At 58.1% G+C, this 20,822-nt stretch overlaps 1 protein-coding gene across 1 annotated transcript in view; it reads left to right on the forward strand.

The window, feature by feature from the left end:
* LOC107307900 (myosin-binding protein C, fast-type) overlaps nucleotides 1–20,822 on the forward strand; it is a 162,738-nt gene that overhangs the window by 92,843 nt on the left and 49,073 nt on the right. Inside the window, exons 21-22 of the mRNA XM_085534668.1 lie at nucleotides 9,694–9,828; nucleotides 16,404–16,571. Coding sequence (XP_085390794.1) covers nucleotides 9,694–9,828; nucleotides 16,404–16,571 — 303 coding nt within the window. The remainder of the gene's footprint in view (nucleotides 1–9,693; nucleotides 9,829–16,403; nucleotides 16,572–20,822) is intronic.

The raw sequence follows: 20,822 nt of genomic DNA on the forward strand, positions 1-20,822 counted from the left end.
GTTCTATGGGGGTCCTATGGGGGTCCTATGGGGGTCCTATGAGGGTTTGGGGGTCCTATGGGGGTTCTATGGGGGTATGGGGGTCCTATGGGGGTCCTATGAGGGTTTGGGGGTTCTATGGGGGTCCTATGGGGGTCCTATGAGGGTTTGGGGGTCCTATGGGGGTCCTATGGGGGTTTGGGGGTTCTATGGGGGTTCTATGGGGGTCCTATGGAGGTTTGGGGGTTCTATGGGGGTTCTATGGGGGTCCTATGGGGGTTTGGGGGTTCTATGGGGGTCCTATGGGGGTCCTATGATCGAGGGGGTCTTCTACGAGATGAGGGTCTTCGCCGTCAACGCCATCGGGGTCTCCCAGCCCAGCCACAACACGCAGCCCTTCATGCCCATCGGTGGGGATATATGGGGGTCTATGGGGTCCTATGGGGGGATCAGGTCCTTTGGGGGGTCCTATTGTATTCCTATGGGGGATTTTGGGGTCCTATGGGGGGATTTGGGGGTCCTATGGGGGGATAGGGGCTGTAGGGGGTCCTATGGGGGTTTTGGGGGTCCTGTAGGAGGATTTGGGGTTCTTATGGGGGACTTGGGGGTCATATGTGGGTCCAATTGGGGTTTTGGGGATCCTGTAGGGTGATTTGAGGGTCTTATGGGGGTCCTATGGGGGTCTTATGGGGGTCCTATAGGGGGATATGGGATATATGGGGGTCCTATGGGGGTCCTATGGGGGGATAGGAGTCATAGGGGGGTCTTATGGGGGTCCTATGGGGGAATTTGGGGGTCTTATAGGGGTCCTATGGGGGGGATAGGGGTCTTATGGGGGTCCTGTAGGGGTCCTATGAGGGTTTTGGGGGTTCTATGGGGGTCCTATGGGGGGATTTGGGGGTCTTATGGGGTCCTATGGGGGTTCTATGGGGGGATAGGGGCCATAGGGGGGTCTTATGGGGGTCTTATGGGGTTCTGTGGGGGTCCTATGGGGGTTTTGGGGTTCTATGGGGGTCCTATGGGGGTCTTGTGGGGGTTTGGGGGTTCTATGGGGGTCCTATGGTGGTCCTATGGGGGTTTGGGGGTTCTATGGGGGTCCTATGGGGGTCCTATGGGGGTTTGGGGGTTCTATGGGGGTCCTATGGGGGTCCTATGGGGGTTTGGGGGTTCTATGGGGGTCCTATGGGGGTCCTATGGGGGTTTGGGGGTTCTATGGGGGTCCTATGGGGGTCCTATGGGGGTTTGGGGGTTCTATGGGGGTCCTATGGGGGTCCTATGGGGGGATAGGGGCCATATGGGGGTCCTATGGGGGTCCTATGGGGGTTTGGGGGTCTTATGGGGGTCTTATGGGGGTCCTATGGGGGTTTTGGGGGTCTTATGGGGGTCCTATGGGGGTGCTATGGAGGGATAGGAGACATAGAGGGGTTCTATGGGGGTCCTATGGGGGGATTTGGGGGTTCTATGGGGGTCCTATGGGGTCTTATGGGGTCTTATGGGGGTCCTATGGGGGCATTGTGGGGTCTTATGGGGGTCCTATGGGGGTTTGGGGGTTTTATGGGGGTCTTATGGAGGCCTGAGGGGTTCTATGGGGGTCTTATGGGGGTTTGGGGGTTCTATGGGGTCTTATGGGGGTCCTATGGGGGTCCTATGGGGGAACTGGGGGGACTTGATTGGGGTTTGGGGGTTCTATGGGGGTCCTATGGGGGTCCTATGGGGGTATTTGGGGGTTCTATGGGGGTCCTATGGGGGTCCTATGGGGGTATTTGGGGGTTCTATGGGGGTCCTATGGGGGTCCTATGGGGGTATTTGGGGGTTCTATGGGGGTCCTATGGGGGTCCTATGGGGGTATTTGGGGGTTCTATGGGGGTCCTATGGGGGTCCTATGGGGGTATTTGGGGGTTCTATGGGGGTCCTATGGGGGTCCTATGGGGGTTTGGGGGTTCTCTGGGGGTCCTATGGGGGTCCTATGATCGAGGGGGTCTTCTACGAGATGAGGGTCTTCGCCGTCAACGCCATCGGGGTCTCCCAGCCCAGCCACAACACGCAGCCCTTCATGCCCATCGGTGGGGACAAGGGATATATGGGCTTCTTATGGGGGTTTGGGGGGTCCTATGGGGTCCTATAGGGGTCCTATGGGGGTTTTGGGGTCCTATGGGGGCATTTGGGGGTCTTATGGGGGTCCTATGGGGTCCTATGGGGGAATCAGGGCCTTTGGGGGGTCTTATGGGGTCCTATGGGGGTTTGGGGGTTCTATGGGGGTCCTATGGGGGTTTGGGGGTTCTATGGGGGTCCTATGGCGGATAGGGGGGACTTGATTGGGGTTTGGGGGTCCTATGGGGATCCTATGGGGGTGCTATGGGGGGATAGGAGTCATAGGGGGGTTCTATGGGGGGATAGGGGCCATAGGGGGGTCCTATGGGGGTCCTATGGGGGTATTTGGGGGTTCTATGGGGGTCTTATGGGGTTCTATAGGGGTTCTATGGGGGTCCTATGGGGGGTTTTGGGGGTCTTACGGGGTTCTATGGGGGTCCTATGGGGAGATTTGGGGGTCCTATGGGGGTCCTATGGGGGTTTGGGGGTCTTATGGGGATCCTATGGGGGGATAGGGGCCATAGGGGGGTTCTATGGGGGTCCTATGGGGGGATTTGGGGGTCTTATGGGGGTCCTATAGGGGTCTTATGGGGGTCCTATGGGGGATTTGGGGGTCTTATGGGGGTCTTATGGGGGTCCTATGGGGGATTTGGGGGTCTTACGGGGTTCTATGGGGGTCCTATGGGGAGATTTGGGGGTCCTATGGGGGTTTTGGGGGTCTTATGGGGGTCCTATGGGGGTCTTATGGGGGTCCTATGGGGGGATTTGGGGGTTCTATGGGGGTCCTATGGGGGTTTGGGGGTTCTATGGGGGTCCTATGGGGGTCCTATGATCGAGGGGGTCTTCTACGAGATGAGGGTCTTCGCCGTCAACGCCATCGGGGTCTCCCAGCCCAGCCACAACACGCAGCCCTTCATGCCCATCGGTGGGGACAAGGGATATATGGGCTTCTTATGGGGGTTTGGGGGGTCCTATGGGGTCCTATAGGGGTCCTATGGGGGTTTTGGGGTCCTATGGGGGCATTTGGGGGTCTTATGGGGGTCCTATGGGGTCCTATGGGGGAATCAGGGCCTTTGGGGGGTCTTATGGGGTCCTATGGGGGTTTGGGGGTTCTATGGGGGTCCTATGGGGGTTTGGGGGTTCTATGGGGGTCCTATGGCGGATAGGGGGGACTTGATTGGGGTTTGGGGGTCCTATGGGGATCCTATGGGGGTGCTATGGGGGGATAGGAGTCATAGGGGGGTTCTATGGGGGGATAGGGGCCATAGGGGGGTCCTATGGGGGTCCTATGGGGGTATTTGGGGGTTCTATGGGGGTCTTATGGGGTTCTATAGGGGTTCTATGGGGGTCCTATGGGGGGTTTTGGGGGTCTTACGGGGTTCTATGGGGGTCCTATGGGGAGATTTGGGGGTCCTATGGGGGTCCTATGGGGGTTTGGGGGTCTTATGGGGATCCTATGGGGGGATAGGGGCCATAGGGGGGTTCTATGGGGGTCCTATGGGGGGATTTGGGGGTCTTATGGGGGTCCTATAGGGGTCTTATGGGGGTCCTATGGGGGATTTGGGGGTCTTATGGGGGTCTTATGGGGGTCCTATGGGGGATTTGGGGGTCTTACGGGGTTCTATGGGGGTCCTATGGGGAGATTTGGGGGTCCTATGGGGGTTTTGGGGGTCTTATGGGGGTCCTATGGGGGTCTTATGGGGGTCCTATGGGGGGATTTGGGGGTTCTATGGGGGTCCTATGGGGGTTTGGGGGTTCTATGGGGGTCCTATGGGGGTCCTATGATCGAGGGGGTCTTCTACGAGATGAGGGTCTTCGCCGTCAACGCCATCGGGGTCTCCCAGCCCAGCCACAACACGCAGCCCTTCATGCCCATCGGTGGGGACAAGGGATATATGGGCTTCTTATGGGGGTTTGGGGGGTCCTATGGGGTCCTATAGGGGTCCTATGGGGGTTTTGGGGTCCTATGGGGGCATTTGGGGGTCTTATGGGGGTCCTATGGGGTCCTATGGGGGAATCAGGGCCTTTGGGGGGTCTTATGGGGTCCTATGGGGGTTTGGGGGTTCTATGGGGGTCCTATGGGGGTTTGGGGGTTCTATGGGGGTCCTATGGCGGATAGGGGGGACTTGATTGGGGTTTGGGGGTCCTATGGGGATCCTATGGGGGTGCTATGGGGGGATAGGAGTCATAGGGGGGTTCTATGGGGGGATAGGGGCCATAGGGGGGTCCTATGGGGGTCCTATGGGGGTATTTGGGGGTTCTATGGGGGTCTTATGGGGTTCTATAGGGGTTCTATGGGGGTCCTATGGGGGGTTTTGGGGGTCTTACGGGGTTCTATGGGGGTCCTATGGGGAGATTTGGGGGTCCTATGGGGGTCCTATGGGGGTTTGGGGGTCTTATGGGGATCCTATGGGGGGATAGGGGCCATAGGGGGGTTCTATGGGGGTCCTATGGGGGGATTTGGGGGTCTTATGGGGGTCCTATAGGGGTCTTATGGGGGTCCTATGGGGGATTTGGGGGTCTTATGGGGGTCTTATGGGGGTCCTATGGGGGATTTGGGGGTCTTACGGGGTTCTATGGGGGTCCTATGGGGAGATTTGGGGGTCCTATGGGGGTTTTGGGGGTCTTATGGGGGTCCTATGGGGGTCTTATGGGGGTCCTATGGGGGGATTTGGGGGTTCTATGGGGGTCCTATGGGGGTTTGGGGGTTCTATGGGGGTCCTATGGGGGTCCTATGATCGAGGGGGTCTTCTACGAGATGAGGGTCTTCGCCGTCAACGCCATCGGGGTCTCCCAGCCCAGCCACAACACGCAGCCCTTCATGCCCATCGGTGGGGACAAGGGATATATGGGCTTCTTATGGGGGTTTGGGGGGTCCTATGGGGTCCTATAGGGGTCCTATGGGGGTTTTGGGGTCCTATGGGGGCATTTGGGGGTCTTATGGGGGTCCTATGGGGTCCTATGGGGGAATCAGGGCCTTTGGGGGGTCTTATGGGGTCCTATGGGGGTTTGGGGGTTCTATGGGGGTCCTATGGGGGTTTGGGGGTTCTATGGGGGTCCTATGGCGGATAGGGGGGACTTGATTGGGGTTTGGGGGTCCTATGGGGATCCTATGGGGGTGCTATGGGGGGATAGGAGTCATAGGGGGGTTCTATGGGGGGATAGGGGCCATAGGGGGGTCCTATGGGGGTCCTATGGGGGTATTTGGGGGTTCTATGGGGGTCTTATGGGGTTCTATAGGGGTTCTATGGGGGTCCTATGGGGGGTTTTGGGGGTCTTACGGGGTTCTATGGGGGTCCTATGGGGAGATTTGGGGGTCCTATGGGGGTCCTATGGGGGTTTGGGGGTCTTATGGGGATCCTATGGGGGGATAGGGGCCATAGGGGGGTTCTATGGGGGTCCTATGGGGGGATTTGGGGGTCTTATGGGGGTCCTATAGGGGTCTTATGGGGGTCCTATGGGGGATTTGGGGGTCTTATGGGGGTCTTATGGGGGTCCTATGGGGGATTTGGGGGTCTTACGGGGTTCTATGGGGGTCCTATGGGGAGATTTGGGGGTCCTATGGGGGTTTTGGGGGTCTTATGGGGGTCCTATGGGGGTCTTATGGGGGTCCTATGGGGGGATTTGGGGGTTCTATGGGGGTCCTATGGGGGTTTGGGGGTTCTATGGGGGTCCTATGGGGGTCCTATGATCGAGGGGGTCTTCTACGAGATGAGGGTCTTCGCCGTCAACGCCATCGGGGTCTCCCAGCCCAGCCACAACACGCAGCCCTTCATGCCCATCGGTGGGGACAAGGGATATATGGGCTTCTTATGGGGGTTTGGGGGGTCCTATGGGGTCCTATAGGGGTCCTATGGGGGTTTTGGGGTCCTATGGGGGCATTTGGGGGTCTTATGGGGGTCCTATGGGGTCCTATGGGGGAATCAGGGCCTTTGGGGGGTCTTATGGGGTCCTATGGGGGTTTGGGGGTTCTATGGGGGTCCTATGGGGGTTTGGGGGTTCTATGGGGGTCCTATGGCGGATAGGGGGGACTTGATTGGGGTTTGGGGGTCCTATGGGGATCCTATGGGGGTGCTATGGGGGGATAGGAGTCATAGGGGGGTTCTATGGGGGGATAGGGGCCATAGGGGGGTCCTATGGGGGTCCTATGGGGGTATTTGGGGGTTCTATGGGGGTCTTATGGGGTTCTATAGGGGTTCTATGGGGGTCCTATGGGGGGTTTTGGGGGTCTTACGGGGTTCTATGGGGGTCCTATGGGGAGATTTGGGGGTCCTATGGGGGTCCTATGGGGGTTTGGGGGTCTTATGGGGATCCTATGGGGGGATAGGGGCCATAGGGGGGTTCTATGGGGGTCCTATGGGGGGATTTGGGGGTCTTATGGGGGTCCTATAGGGGTCTTATGGGGGTCCTATGGGGGATTTGGGGGTCTTATGGGGGTCTTATGGGGGTCCTATGGGGGATTTGGGGGTCTTACGGGGTTCTATGGGGGTCCTATGGGGAGATTTGGGGGTCCTATGGGGGTTTTGGGGGTCTTATGGGGGTCCTATGGGGGTCTTATGGGGGTCCTATGGGGGGATTTGGGGGTTCTATGGGGGTCCTATGGGGGTTTTGGGGGTTCTATGGGGGTCCTATGGCGGATAGGGGGGACTTGATTGGGGTTTGGGGGTTCTATGGGGGTCCTATGGGGGTTTGGGGGTTCTATGGGGGTCCTATGGGGGTTTGGGGGTTCTATGGGGGTCCTATGGGGGTCCTATGATCGAGGGGGTCTTCTACGAGATGAGGGTCTTCGCCGTCAACGCCATCGGGGTCTCCCAGCCCAGCCACAACACGCAGCCCTTCATGCCCATCGGTGGGGACATAGGGGGGTCTATGGGGGGATAGGGTCCATTGGGGATTCTATGGGGGTCCTATGGGGGTCCTATGAGGGTTTGGGGTCTTATGGGGTCCTATGGGGGTCCTATGAGGGGATAGGAATCATAGGGGGGTCCTATGGGGGGGATAGGAGTCATAGGGGGGTCCTATGGGGGTTTTGGGGGTTCTATGGGGTCCTATGGGGGTGCTATGGGGGGATAGGGGCCATAGGGGGGTACTATGGGGGGATAGGGGTCATATGGGGGTTCTATGGGGGGATAGGAGTCATATGGGGGTTCTATGGGGGTCCTATGGGGGGATACGGGTCATAGGGGGGTTCTATGGGGGTCCTATGGGGGCATAGGAGTCATAGGGGGGTCCTATGGGGGTATAGGGGCCATAGGGGTCCTATGGGGGGATTTGGGGGTTCTATGGGGTCCTATAGGGGTCCTATGAGGGTTTGGGGATTCTATGGGGGTCCTATGCGGGTCCTATGGGGGTTTTGGGGGTCCTATGGGGGTCCTATGGGGGTCTTATGGGGGTCCTATAGGGGGATACAGGTCATAGGGGGGTTCTATGGGGTTCCTATGGGGGGATAGGGGCCATAGGGGGGTTCTATGGGGGTCCTATGAGGGTTCTATGGGGGATTTGGGGGTCTTATGGGGGTCCTATGGGGGGATTTGGGGGTATTATGGGGGTCTTACAGGGTCCTATAGGGGTCCTATGAGGGTTTGGGGGTTCTATGGGGGTTCTATGGGGTTCTATGGGTCCCAATGGGGTTCTATGGGTCCCAATGTGTCTCTATGGGTCTCTATGTGTCTCTATGGGATCCTATGGGTCCCTATGGGTCTCTATGGGATTCTATGGGTCTCTATGGGATTCTATGGGTCTCTATGGGATCCTATGGGTCCCAATGTGTTTCTATGGGTCCCAATGTGTCTCTATGGGTCTCTATGTGTCTCTATGGGATTCTATGGGTCTCTATGGGATCCTATGGGTCCCAATGTGTTTCTATGGGTCCCAATGTGTCTCTATGGGTCTCTATGTGTCTCTATGGGATCCTATGGGTCCCTATGGGTCCCTATGGGTCCCTATGGGTCTCTATGGGGTCCCAGTGTGTTTCTATGGGTCCCAATGTGTCTCTATGGGTCCCAATGTGTCTCTATGGGTCCCAATGTGTCTCTATGGGTCCCAATGTGTTTCTATGGGTCCCAATGTGTCTCTATGGGTCTCTATGTGTCTCTATGGGTCCCAATGTGTCTCTATGGGTCCCAATGTGTTTCTATGGGTCCCAATGTGTCTCTATGGGTCCCAATGGGTTTCTATGGGTCTCTATGGGGTCCCTATGGGTTTCTATGGGTTGCTCTGGGTTTCTATGGGTCTCTATGGGGCACAATGGGTCTCTATGGGTCTCTGTGGGTCTCTATGGGATTCTATGGGTCTCTATGAGTTTCTATGGGTCCCTATGGGTCTCTATGGGTCCCTATGAGTCTCTATGGGTCCCAATGTGTCTCTATGGGTCTCTATGGGTCTCTATGGGATTCTATGGGTCTCTATGGGATTCTATGGGTCTCTATGGGATTCTATGGGTCTCTGTGGGTCTCTATGGGATCCTATGGGTCCCTATGGGTCTCTATGGGATTCTGAGGGTCTCTATGGGATTCTATGGGTCCCAATGTGTCTCTATGGGTCCCAATGTGTTTCTATGGGTCCCAATGTGTCTCTATGGGTCTCTATGTGTCTCTATGGGTCCCAATGTGTTTCTATGGGTCCCAATGTGTCTCTATGGGTCCCAATGTGTCTCTATGGGTCCCAATGTGTCTCTATGGGTCCCAATGTGTCTCTATGGGTCCCAATGTGTCTCTATGGGTCCCAGTGTGTTTCTGTGGGTCCCAATGTGTCTCTATGGGTCTCTATGTGTCTCTATGGGTCCCAACGTGTCTCTATGGGGCTCTATGGGATTCCATGGGTTTCTATGGGGTTTTATGGGGTGGGACTGGTTCTATGGGTCCCAATGTGTCTCTATAGGTCCCAATGTGTCTCTATGGGTCCCTATGTGTTTCTATGGGTCTCTATGTGTCTCTATGGGTCTCTATGGGTCTCTATGGGGTTCTATGGGTCACAATGGGTCTCTATGGCTTTCTATGGGTCTCTATGGGATTCCATGGGTTTCTATGGGGTTTTATGAGGTGGGACTGGTTCTATGGGCTTCTATGGGTCCCTATGGGTCTCTATGGGTCTCTATGGCTTTCTATGGGTCTCTATGGCTTTCTATGGGTCCCTATGGGTCTGTATGGGGTTCTATGGGTCACAGTGGGTCTCTATGGGTTTCTATGTGTCTCTATGGGTCCCAATGTGTCTCTACGGGTCCCAATGTGTCTCTATGGGTCCCAATGTGTCTCTATGGGTCCCAATGTGTTTCTATGGGTCTCTATGTGTCTCTATGGGTCTCTATGTGTCTCTATGGGATCCTATGGGTCCCTATGGGTCTCTATGTGTCTCTATGGGTCCCAATGTGTCTCTATGGGTCCCAATGTGTCTCTATGGGTCCCAGTGTGTCTCTATGGGTCTCTATGTGTCTCTATGGGTCTCTATGTGTCTCTATGGGATCCTATGGGTCCCAATGTGTTTCTATGGGTCTCTATGGGTCCCTATGGGTCCCTATGTGTCCCAATGGGTCTCTATGGGTCCCAATGTGTCTCTATGGGTCCCAATGTGTTTCTATGGGTCCCAATGTGTCTCTATGGGTCCCAATGTGTTTCTATGGGGCAGCCCCCACGAGTGAACCGACCCACGTTGTCCTGGAGGACGTGACGGACACGACGGCCACCATCAAATGGAGACCCCCAGAGAGAATTGGGGCTGGGGGCGTCGATGGGTACCTGGTGGAGTGGTGCAAGGAGGGATGTGAGTCACTGCCCCATAGCTGCCCCATAGCTGCCCCATAGATACCCCATAGGGTGACCCCATAACATGACCCTACAGTGTGACACCATAGCTGCCCCATAGATAGGCCTGAGTGCCCCATAGATACCCCATAGATAGCCCATAGCTGCCCCATAGATACCCCATAGCTGCCCCATAGATACCCCATAGCTGCCCCATAGCTGCCCCATAGATACCCCATAGCTGCCCCATAGATACCCCATAGCTGCCCCATAGCTGCCCCATAGATAGCCCATAGCTGCCCCATAGCTGCCCCATAGATACCCCATAGTTGTCCCATAGCTGCCCCATAGATACCCCATAGCTGTCCCATAGATACCCTATAGTGTAACCCCATAGTGTGACCCCATAGCTGCCCCATAGATAGGCCTGAGTGCCCCATAGATACCCCATAGCTGCCCCATAGGGTGACCCCATAACATGACCCCATAGTGTGACCCCATAGCTGCCCCATAGATACCTGGTGGAGTGGTGCAAGGAGGGATGTGAGTCACTGCCCCATAGCTGCCCCATAGCTGCCCCATAGATAACCCATAGATAGCCCATAGCTGCCCCATAGATACCCCATAGCTGCCCCATAGATAGCCCATAGCTGCCCCATAGCTGCCCCATAGATAGCCCATAGCTGCCCCATAGATACCCCATAGCTGCCCCATAGCTGCCCCATAGATACCCCATAGCTGCCCCATAGCTGCCCCATAGATACCCCATAGTTGTCCCATAGATACCCTATAGTGTGACCCCATAGTATGACCCCATAGCTGCCCCATAGATAGGCCTGAGTGCCCCATAGATACCCCATAGCTGCCCCATAGGGTGACCCCATAACATGACCCTATAGTGTGACCCCATAGCTGCCCCATAGATACCTGGTGGAGTGGTGCAAGGAGGGATGTGAGTCACTGCCCCATAGCTGCCCCATAGCTGCCCCATAGATAACCCATAGATACCCCATAGATACCTGGTGGAGTGGTGCAAGGAGGGATGTGAGTCACTGCCCCATAGCTGCCCCATAGCTGCCCCATAGATAGCCCATAGATAGGCCTGAGTGCCCCATAGATAGACCAGAGTGCCCCATAGATAGCCTATAGCTGCCCCATAGGGTGACCCCATAACATGACCCTACAGTGTGACCCCATAGCTGCCCCATAGATACCCCATAGCTGCCCCATAGCTGCCCCATAGATACCCCATAGCTGCCCCATAGATACCTGGTGGAGTGGTGCAAGGAGGGATGTGAGTCACTGCCCCATAGCTGCCCCATAGCTGCCCCATAGCTGCCCCATAGATAGGCCTGAGTGCCCCATAGATACCCCATAGATACCTGGTGGAGTGGTGCAAGGAGGGATGTGAGTCACTGCCCCATAGCTGCCCCATAGCTGCCCCATAGATACCCCATAGCTACCCCATAGATACCCCATAGATACCCCATAGATAACTGTATATACCCCATAGCTGCCCCATAGATACCTGGTGGAGTGGTGCGAGGAGGGATGTGAGTCACTGCCCCATAGCTGCCCCATAGATAACCCATAGATACCTGGTGGAGTGGTGCAAGGAGGGATGTGAGTCACTGCCCCATAGCTGCCCCATAGCTGCCCCATAGATACCCCATAGATACCCCATAGATACCTGGTGGAGTGGTGCAAGGAGGGATGTGAGTCACTGCCCCATAGATACCCCATAGCTGCCCCATAGATAGGCCTGAGTGCCCCATAGATACCCCATAGCTGCCCCATAGATACCTGGTGGAGTGGTGCAAGGAGGGATGTGAGTCACTGCCCCATAGCTGCCCCATAGATACCCCATAGCTGCCCCATAGCTGCCCCATAGCTGCCCCATAGATACCCCATAGATAGCCCATAGCTGCCCCATAGATACCCCATAGATACCCCATAGCTGCCCCATAGATACCCCATAGATACCTGGTGGAGTGGTGCAAGGAGGGATGTGAGTCACTGCCCCATAGATATCCCGTATCTGCCCTATAGATACCCCATACAACCCCATACCTTGCCCCCTACCCCTGCCCCACAACCGCTAACCCTAACCCTGCTCCATAACCCAGCCCCACAACCCCATACCCTGTCCCTGCCCCCTATCCCAGCCCCATAACCCCATACCCTGCCCCACAACCCCATACCCTGCCCCATAACCCAGCCCCATAACCCCATATCCCACCCCTATGTCTGCCCCCTATCCCAGCCCCATAACCCCATAGTCTGCCCCATAACCCAGCCCCATAACCCCATCCCCTACCCCACAACCTCATACCCTGCCCCATAACCCAGCCCCACAGCCCCATAGTCTGCCCCCCATCCCAGCCCCATAACCCCGTATCCTGCCCCATATCCTGCCCCATACCCCCATAGTCTGCCCCATAACCCAGCCCCATAACCCCATCCCCTGCCCCATAACCCAGCCCCATAACCCCATACCCTGCCCCTGCCCCCTATCCCAGCCCCATAACCCCATAGTTTAACCCCTATACCAGCCCCATAGCCCCATCCCCTGCCCCATAACCCAGCCCCATAACCCCATAGCCTGCCCCACAACCCCTACCCAACAGCCCCATAACCTGCCCCCTATCCCAGCCCCATAACCCCATATCCCACCCCTATCTCTGCCCCCCATCTCCTGCCCCATAACCCAGCCCCATAACTCCATACCCTGCCCCACAACCCCATACCCTGCCCCTGCCCCCTATCCCAGCCCCATAACCCCATATCCCACCCCTATATCTGCCCCCTAACCATTGTCCTTGTGCCCCATAGCTGACGAGTGGGTACCCGCCAACACGGAGCTGGTTGAGCGCTACCCCATAACCTGCCCCATAACCCAGCCCCATAACCCCATACCCTGCCCCATAACCCAGCCCCACAACCCCATACCCTAACCCTAACCCTGCCCCTAACCCTAAGCCTGCCCCACAACCCCATACCCAGACCCTACCCCCTATCCCAGCCCCATAACCCCATCCCCTGCCCCATAACCCCTACCCCTACCCCACAGCCCCATAGTCTGCCCCATAACCCAGCCCCATAACCCCATCCCCTACCCCACAACCTCATACCCTGCCCCACAACCCCATAACCCCATAGTCTGCCCCCCATCCCAGCCCCATAACCCCATCCCCTGCCCCATAACCCAGCCCCATAACCCCATAGTCTGCCCCATAACCCAGCCCCACAACCCCATACCCTGCCCCTGCCCCCTATCCCAGCCCCATAACCCCATACCTGACCCCAACCCCATACCCTGCCCCACAACCCCATACCCAGACCCTACCCCCTATCCCAGCCCCATAACCCCATCCCCTGCCCCATAACCCCATCCCCTGCCCCATAACCCAGCCCCATAACCCCATTCCCTGCCCCATAACCCCATAGTTTAACCCCTATCCCAGCCCCACAACCCCATCCCAGCCCCATAACCCCTACCCCTACCCCACAGCCCCATAGCCTGCCCCATAACCCCATCCCCTGCCCCCTAACCCCATACCCTGCCCCTGCCCCCTATCCCAGCCCCATAACCCCATACCCTGCCCCATAACCCCTACCCCTACCCCTGCCCCCTATCCCAGCCCCATAACCCCATACCCTGCCCCATAACCCAGCCCCATAACCCCATACCCTGACCCCTACCCCCTATCCCAGCCCCATAACCCCATAGTTTAACCCCTATCCCAGCCCCATAACCCCATAGTCTGCCCCATATCCCAGCCCCATAACCCCATATCCCAGCCCCACAACCCAATACCCTGCCCCCTATCCCAGCCCCACAACCCCATCCCTGCCCCATAACCCAGCCCCATACCCAGACCCTGCCCCATAACCCAGCCCTATAACCCCATAGCCTGCCCCCTAAGCCAGCCCCATAACCCCATCCCAGCCCCATAACCCAGCCCCATAACCCCATATCCCACCCCATAGTCTGCCCCCTATCCCAGCCCCATAACCCCATCCCCAGCCCCACAACCCCATACCCTGCCCCTGCCCCCTATCCCAGCCCCACAACCCCATACCCTGCCCCTACCCCCTATCCCAGCCCCATAGCCCCATCCCCTGCCCCATAACCCAGCCCCATAACCCCATAGTCTGCCCCATAACCCAGCCCCATAACCACTGTCCTTGTGCCCTATAGCTGATGAGTGGGTGGCTGCCAACACGGAGCTGGTTGAGCGCTACCCCATAACCTGCCCCATAACCCCATAGTTTAACCCCTATCCCAGCCCCATAACCCCATACCCTGCCCCTGCCCCCTATCCCAGCCCCACAACCCCATACCCTGCCCCTGCCCCCTATCCCAGCCCCATAACCCCATAGTTTAACCCCTATCCCAGCCCCATAACCCCATCCCCTGCCCCATAACCCAGCCCCACAACCCCATACCCTAACCCTGCCCCCTATCCCAGCCCCATAACCCCATTCCCTGCCCCATAACACCATAGTTTAACCCCTATCCCAGCCCCACAACCCCATACCCTGCCCCATAACCCCTACCCCTACCCCACAGCCCCATAGCCTGCCCCATAACCCCATACCCTGCCCCATAACCCCATTTCCTGCCCCACAACCCCATACCCTGTCCCTGCCCCATATCCCAGCCCCATAACCCCATCCCCTGCCCCATAACCCAGCCCCATAACCCCATAGTCTGCCACATAACCCAACCCCATAACCCCATAGTCTGCCCCCCATCCCCTGCCCCATAACCCAGCCCCATAACCCCATAGTTTAACCCCTATCCCAGCCCCATTACCCCATAGTCTGCCCCATAACCCAGCCCCATAACCCCATACCCTGCCCCACAACCCCATACCCAGACCCTACCCCCTATCCCAGCCCCATAACCCCATACCCTGCCCCATAACCCAGCCCCATAACCCCATATCCCACCCCTATCTCTGCCCCCCATCCCCTGCCCCATAACCCTGCCCCACAACCCCATCCCAGCCCCATAACCCAGCCCCACAACCCCATACCCTGCCCCTGCCCCCCATCCCCTGCCCCCTAACCCCATCCCCTGCCCCATAACCCAGCCCCATAACCCCTATATCTGCCCCATAACCCAGCCCCATAACCCCATATCCCACCCCTATCTCTGCCCCCCATCCCCTGCCCCATAACCCAGCCCCACAACCCCATATCCCACCCCTATGTCTGCCCCCTATCCCAGCCCCATAACCCCATATCCCACCCCTATCTCTGCCCCCCATCCCCTGCCCCATAACCCAGCCCCACAACCCCATATCCCACCCCTATGTCTGCCCCCCATACCCTGCCCCACAACCCCATCCCCTGCCCCATAACCCCATAGTCTGCCCCATAACCCAGCCCCATAACCCCATATCCCCCCATCTCCCCCCATAGCTGACGAGTGGGTGGCTGCCAACACGGAGCTGGTTGAGCGCTACCCCATAACCTGCCCCATAACCCAGCCCCACAACCCCATACCCTGCCCCACAACCCCATACCCTGCCCCATAACCCCATAACCTGCCCCATAACCCAGCCCCACAACCCAGCCCCACAACCCCATACCCTGCCTGTGCCCCCTATCCCAGCCCCATAACCCCATCCCCTGCCCCATACCCTGCCCCATAACCCCATACCCTACCCCTGCCCCCTATCCCAGCCCCACAACCCCATCCCCTGCCCCATAACCCAGCCCCACAACCCCCTTTCCCAGCCCCACAACCCCATACCCTGCCTGTGCCCCCTATCCCAGCCCCATAACCCCCTTTCCCAGCCCCACAACCCCATACCCAGACCCTGCCCCCTATCCCAGCCCCATAACCCCATAGTTTAACCCCTATCCCAGCCCCATAACCCCATAGTTTAACCCCCATCCCTGCCCCATAACCCCATCCCCTACCCCACAGCCCCATAACCTGCCCCATAACCCAGCCCCATAACCCCATATCCCCCCATCTCCCCCCATAGCTGACGAGTGGGTGGCTGCCAACACGGAGCTGGTTGAGCGCTACCCCATCCCCTGCCCCATAACCCAGCCCCACAACCCCATACCCTGCCCCACAACCCCATACCCTGCCCCATAACCCCATACCCTGCCCCATAACCCAGCCCCATAACCCCATCCCCTGCCCCAGAACCCCATAGTCTGCCCCATAACCCAGCCCCACAACCCCATACCCTGTCCCTGCCCCATAACCCAGCCCCATAACCCCATATTTTAACCCCTATCCCAGCCCCATAACCCCATAGCCTGCCCCCTATCCCAGCCCCACAACCCCATACCCTGGCCCCTACCCCCATATCCTGCCCCACAACCCCATACCCTGCCTGTGCCCCCTATCCCAGCCCCACAACCCCATAGTCTGCCCCTGCCCCACAACCCCTAACCCTAACCCAGCCCCACAGCCCCATAGCCCCATACTCTGACCCCTACCCCATACCCTGACCCCAAACCCCTATGTCTGCCCTATAACCCAGCCCCATAACCCCATCCCCTGCCCCCCATCTCCCTCTCTGCCCCATAACCCAGCCCCATAACCACTGACCTTCTGCCCCATAGCTGACGAGTGGGTGGCTGCCAACACGGAGCTGGTTGAGCGCTGTGGGCTGACGGTTCGGGGTCTCCCCACGGGGGAGAAGCTGCTTTTTAGGGTCATCAGCGTCAACATGGCGGGGAAAAGCCCCCCAGCCACCATGGCCCAGCCCGTCACCATCAGGGAGATCGTGGGTAAGGGAATATGGGGCTCTATGGGGCGGATATGGGGCTCTATGGGGGTCTATGGGGCTCTATGGGGCTCTATGGGGGGTTATGGGGGGCTATGGGGTGGTTATGGGGGGCTATGGGGCTCTATGGGGCTCTATGCAGTGGCTATGGGTCATTATGGGGCTCTATGGGGCTCTATGGGGTGGGTATGGGGCTCTATGGGGTGGGTATGGGGGGCTATGGGGCGCTAAGGGGCTCTATGGGGTGATATGGGGTGGGGATGGATCATTATGGGGCTCTATGGGGCGCTATGGGGCTCTATGGGGGGTTATGGGTGGCTATGGGGCTCTATGGGGTGGGTATGGGTCACTATGGGTCACTATGGGGCTCTATGGGGTGGGTATGGGTCACTATGGGTCACTATGGGGCTCTATGGGGTGGTTATGGGTCATTATGGGGGGCTATGGGGGGCTATGGGGCTCTATGGGGCTCTATGGGGTGGTTATGGGTCACCATGGCCCAGCCCGTCACCATCAGGGAGATCGTGGGTAAGGATGGGGGGCAGCTATGGGGCAGCTATGGGGCAGATATGGGGCTCTATGGGGGGCTATGGGGCTCTATGGGGCTCTATGGGGTGGTTATGGGAGGCTATGGGGCTCTAAGGGGTGGGTATGGGGGGCTATGGGGCGCTATGGGGTGGGTATGGGGCTCTATGGGGCTCTATGGGGTGGTTATGGGGGGCTATGGGGCTCTATGGGGTGGGTATGGGGGGCTATGGGGCTCTATGGGGTGGGTATGGGGTGGGTATGGGTCATTATGGGGCTCTATGGGGTGGTTAAGGGTGGCTATGGGGCTCTATGGGGTTTATGGGGCTCTATGGGGTGGGTATGGGGCTCTATGGGGTGGCTATGGGGTGGTTATGGGGCTCTATGGGGCTCTATGGGTCATTATGGGGCTCTATGGGGTGGCTATGGGGCTCTATGGGGCTCTATGGGGTGGTTATGGGTCATTATGGGGGGCTTATGGGGCTCTATGGGGTGGTTATGGGTCATTATGGGGGGGTTATGGGGCTCTATGGGGGGTTATGGGTGGCTATGGAGTGGTTATGGGGCTCTATGGGGCTCTATGGGGTAGTTATGGGACATTATGGGGCTCTATGGGGTGGTTATGGGTCATTATGGGGCTCTATGGGGTGGGTATGGGGGGCTATGGGGCGGGTATGGGGCTCTATGGGGTGGCTATGGGGTGGCTATGGGGCTCTATGGGGTTTATGGGGCTCTATGGGTCACTATGGGGCTCTATGGGGTGGCTATGGGGCTCTATGGGGTGGTTATGGGGGGCTATGGGGTGGTTATGGGTCATTATGGGGCTCTATGGGGCTCTATGGGGTGGTTATGGGTCATTATGGGGCTCTATGGGGTGGTTATGGGTCACCATGGCCCAGCCCGTCACCATCAGGGAGATCGTGGGTAAGGGAATATGGGGCTCTATGGGGCGCTATGGGGCGCTATTGGAGGGTTATGGGTCATTATGGGGCTCTATGGGGTGGCTATGGGGCTCTATGGGGTGGCTATGGGTCATTATGGGACTCTATGGGGTGGTTATGGGGGGCTATGGGGTGGTTATGGGGCTCTATGGGGGGTTATGGGTGGCTATGGGTCTCTATGGGGTGGTTAAGGGTGTCTATGGGGCGCTATGGGGTGGTTATGTGGGGCTATGGGGCTCTATGGGGCGCTATGGGGCGCTATGGGGTGGGTATGGGGCTCTATGGGGTGGTTATGGGGGGCTATGGGGCAGATATGGGGCGCTATGGGGTGGGTATGGGGTGGGTATGGGGCTCTATGGGGTGGGTATGGGGGGCTATGGGGTGGTTATGGGTCATTATGGGGCTCTATGGGGTGGGTATGGGGCTCTATGGGGCTCTATGGGGTGGGTATGGGTCATTATGGGGCTCTATGGGGTGGGTATGGGGTGGGTATGGGTCATTATGGGGCTCTGTGGGGTGGGTATGGGGCTCTGTGGGGTGGTTATGGGTCATTATGGGGCTCTATGGGGTGGCTATGGGTCATTATGGGGCTCTATGGGGTGGGTATGGGGTTCTATGGGGCACTATGGGGCTCTATGGGTCATTATGGGGCTCTATGGGGCTCTATGGGGCTCTATGGGGTGGTTATGGGGGCCTATGGGGCTCTATGGGGTGGTTATGGGGGGCTATGGGGCTCTATGGGGTGGGTATGGGGGGCTATGGGGTGGTTATGGGGCTCTATGGGGTGGGTATGGGGCGCTATGGGGCGCTATGGGGTGGCTATGGGTCATTATGGGGCTCTATGGGGTGGTTAAGGGTGGCTATGGGGCTCTATGGGGCTCTATGGGGTGGGTATGGGTCACTATGGGGCTCTATGGGGTGGGTATGGGTCATTATGGGGGGGTTATGGGGTGGTTATGGGTCATTATGGGGGGGTTATGGGGCTCTATGGGGTGGGTATGGGGGGCTATGGGGTGGTTATGGGTCATTATGGGGCTCTATGGGGTGGCTATGGGTCATTATGGGGCTCTATGGGTATGGGTATGGGGTGCTATGGGGCTCTGTGGGGTGGCTATGGGTCATTATGGGGGGGTTATGGGGCTCTATGGGTCATTATGGGGCTCTATGGGGGGTTATGGGGGGCTATGGGGCTCTATGGGGCTCTATGGTGTGGTTATGGGGGGCTATGGGGTGGTTATGGGGTGGGTATGGGTCATTATGGGGGGGTTAGGGGTGGCTATGGGGCTCTATAGGGTGGTTATGGGGGGCTATGGGGCTCTATGGGGCGCTATTGGAGGGTTATGGGTCATTATGGGGCTCTATGGGGCTCAATGAGGTGGGTATGGGTCATTATGGGGCTCTATGGGGCTCTATGGGGTGGTTATGGGTGGCTATGGGGTGGGTATGGGTCATTATGGGGCTCTATGGGGTGGGTATGGGTCATTATGGGGCTCTATGGGGTGGTTATGGGTCATTATGGGGCTCTATGGGGTGGGTATGGGGCTCTATGGGGTGGTTATGGGTCATTATGGGGCTCTATGGGGTGGGTATGGGTCATTATGGGGGGGTTATGGGGCTCTATGGGGTGGGTATGGGGGGCTATGGGGTGGGTATGGGTCACTATGGGGCTCTATGGGGCGGATATGGGGTGCTATGGGGTGGGTATGGGGTGGGTATGGGTCATTATGGGGCTCTATGGGGTGGTTATGGGGCTCTATGGGGTGGTTATGGGCCACCATGGCCCAGCCCGTCACCATCAGGGAGATCGTGGGTAAGGGCATCTATGGGGCGCTATGGGGCGCTATGGGGCAGATATGGGGCTGATATGGGGCAGATATGGGGCTCTATGGGGCGCTATAGGGCTCTATGGGGTGCTATGGGGTGGGGATGGATCATTATGGGGCTCTATGGGGTGGTTATGGGTCATTATGGGGCTCTATGGGGCTCTATGGGGTGGTTATGGGTGGCTATGGGGTGGGTATGGGTCATTATGGGGCTCTATGGGGTGGCTATGGGGCTCTATGGGGTTTATGGGGCTCTATGGGGTGGGTATGGGTCATTATGGGGCTCTATGGGGTGGTTATGGGTCACTATGGGGCTCTATGGGGTGGCTATGGGTCATTATGGGGCTCTATGGGGCTCTATGGGGTGGTTATGGGTCATTATGGGGGGGATATGGGGCGCTATGGGGTGGGGATGGGGCTCTATGGGGTGGCTATGGGTCATTATGGGGCTCTATGGGGCTCTATGGGGTGGGTATGGGGCTCTATGGGGTGGTTATGGGTCATTATGGGCTCTATGGGGCAGATATGGGGCGCTATGGGGTGGTTATGGGTCATTATGGGGCTCTATGGGGTGGGTATGGGTCATTATGGGGCTCTATGGGGCTCTATGGGGTGGCTATGGGGCTCTATGGGGTGGCTATGGGGCTCTATGGGGTGGCTATGGGGCTCTATGGGGTGGTTATGGGGCTCTATGGGGTGGCTATGGGTCATTATGGGGCTCTATGGGGTGGGTATGGGTCATTATGGGACTCTATGGGGCTCTATGGGGTGGGTATGGGGCTCTATGGGGTGGCTATGGGGCTCTATGGGGTGGATATGGGGTCTATGGGGTGGTTATGGGTCATTATGGGGCTCTATGGGGCTCTATCGGGTGGTTATGGGTGGTTATGGGGCTCTATGGGTCCCTATGTGTCCCTATGTGTCTCTATGGGTCTCTATGGGTCTCTATGTGTCCCTATGGGTCCC

The sequence above is a fragment of the Coturnix japonica genome, unplaced genomic scaffold (assembly GCF_054131305.1).
Source record: "Coturnix japonica strain WE unplaced genomic scaffold, WE-NBRP24 Scf094, whole genome shotgun sequence".
NCBI lineage: Eukaryota > Metazoa > Chordata > Aves > Galliformes > Phasianidae > Coturnix > Coturnix japonica.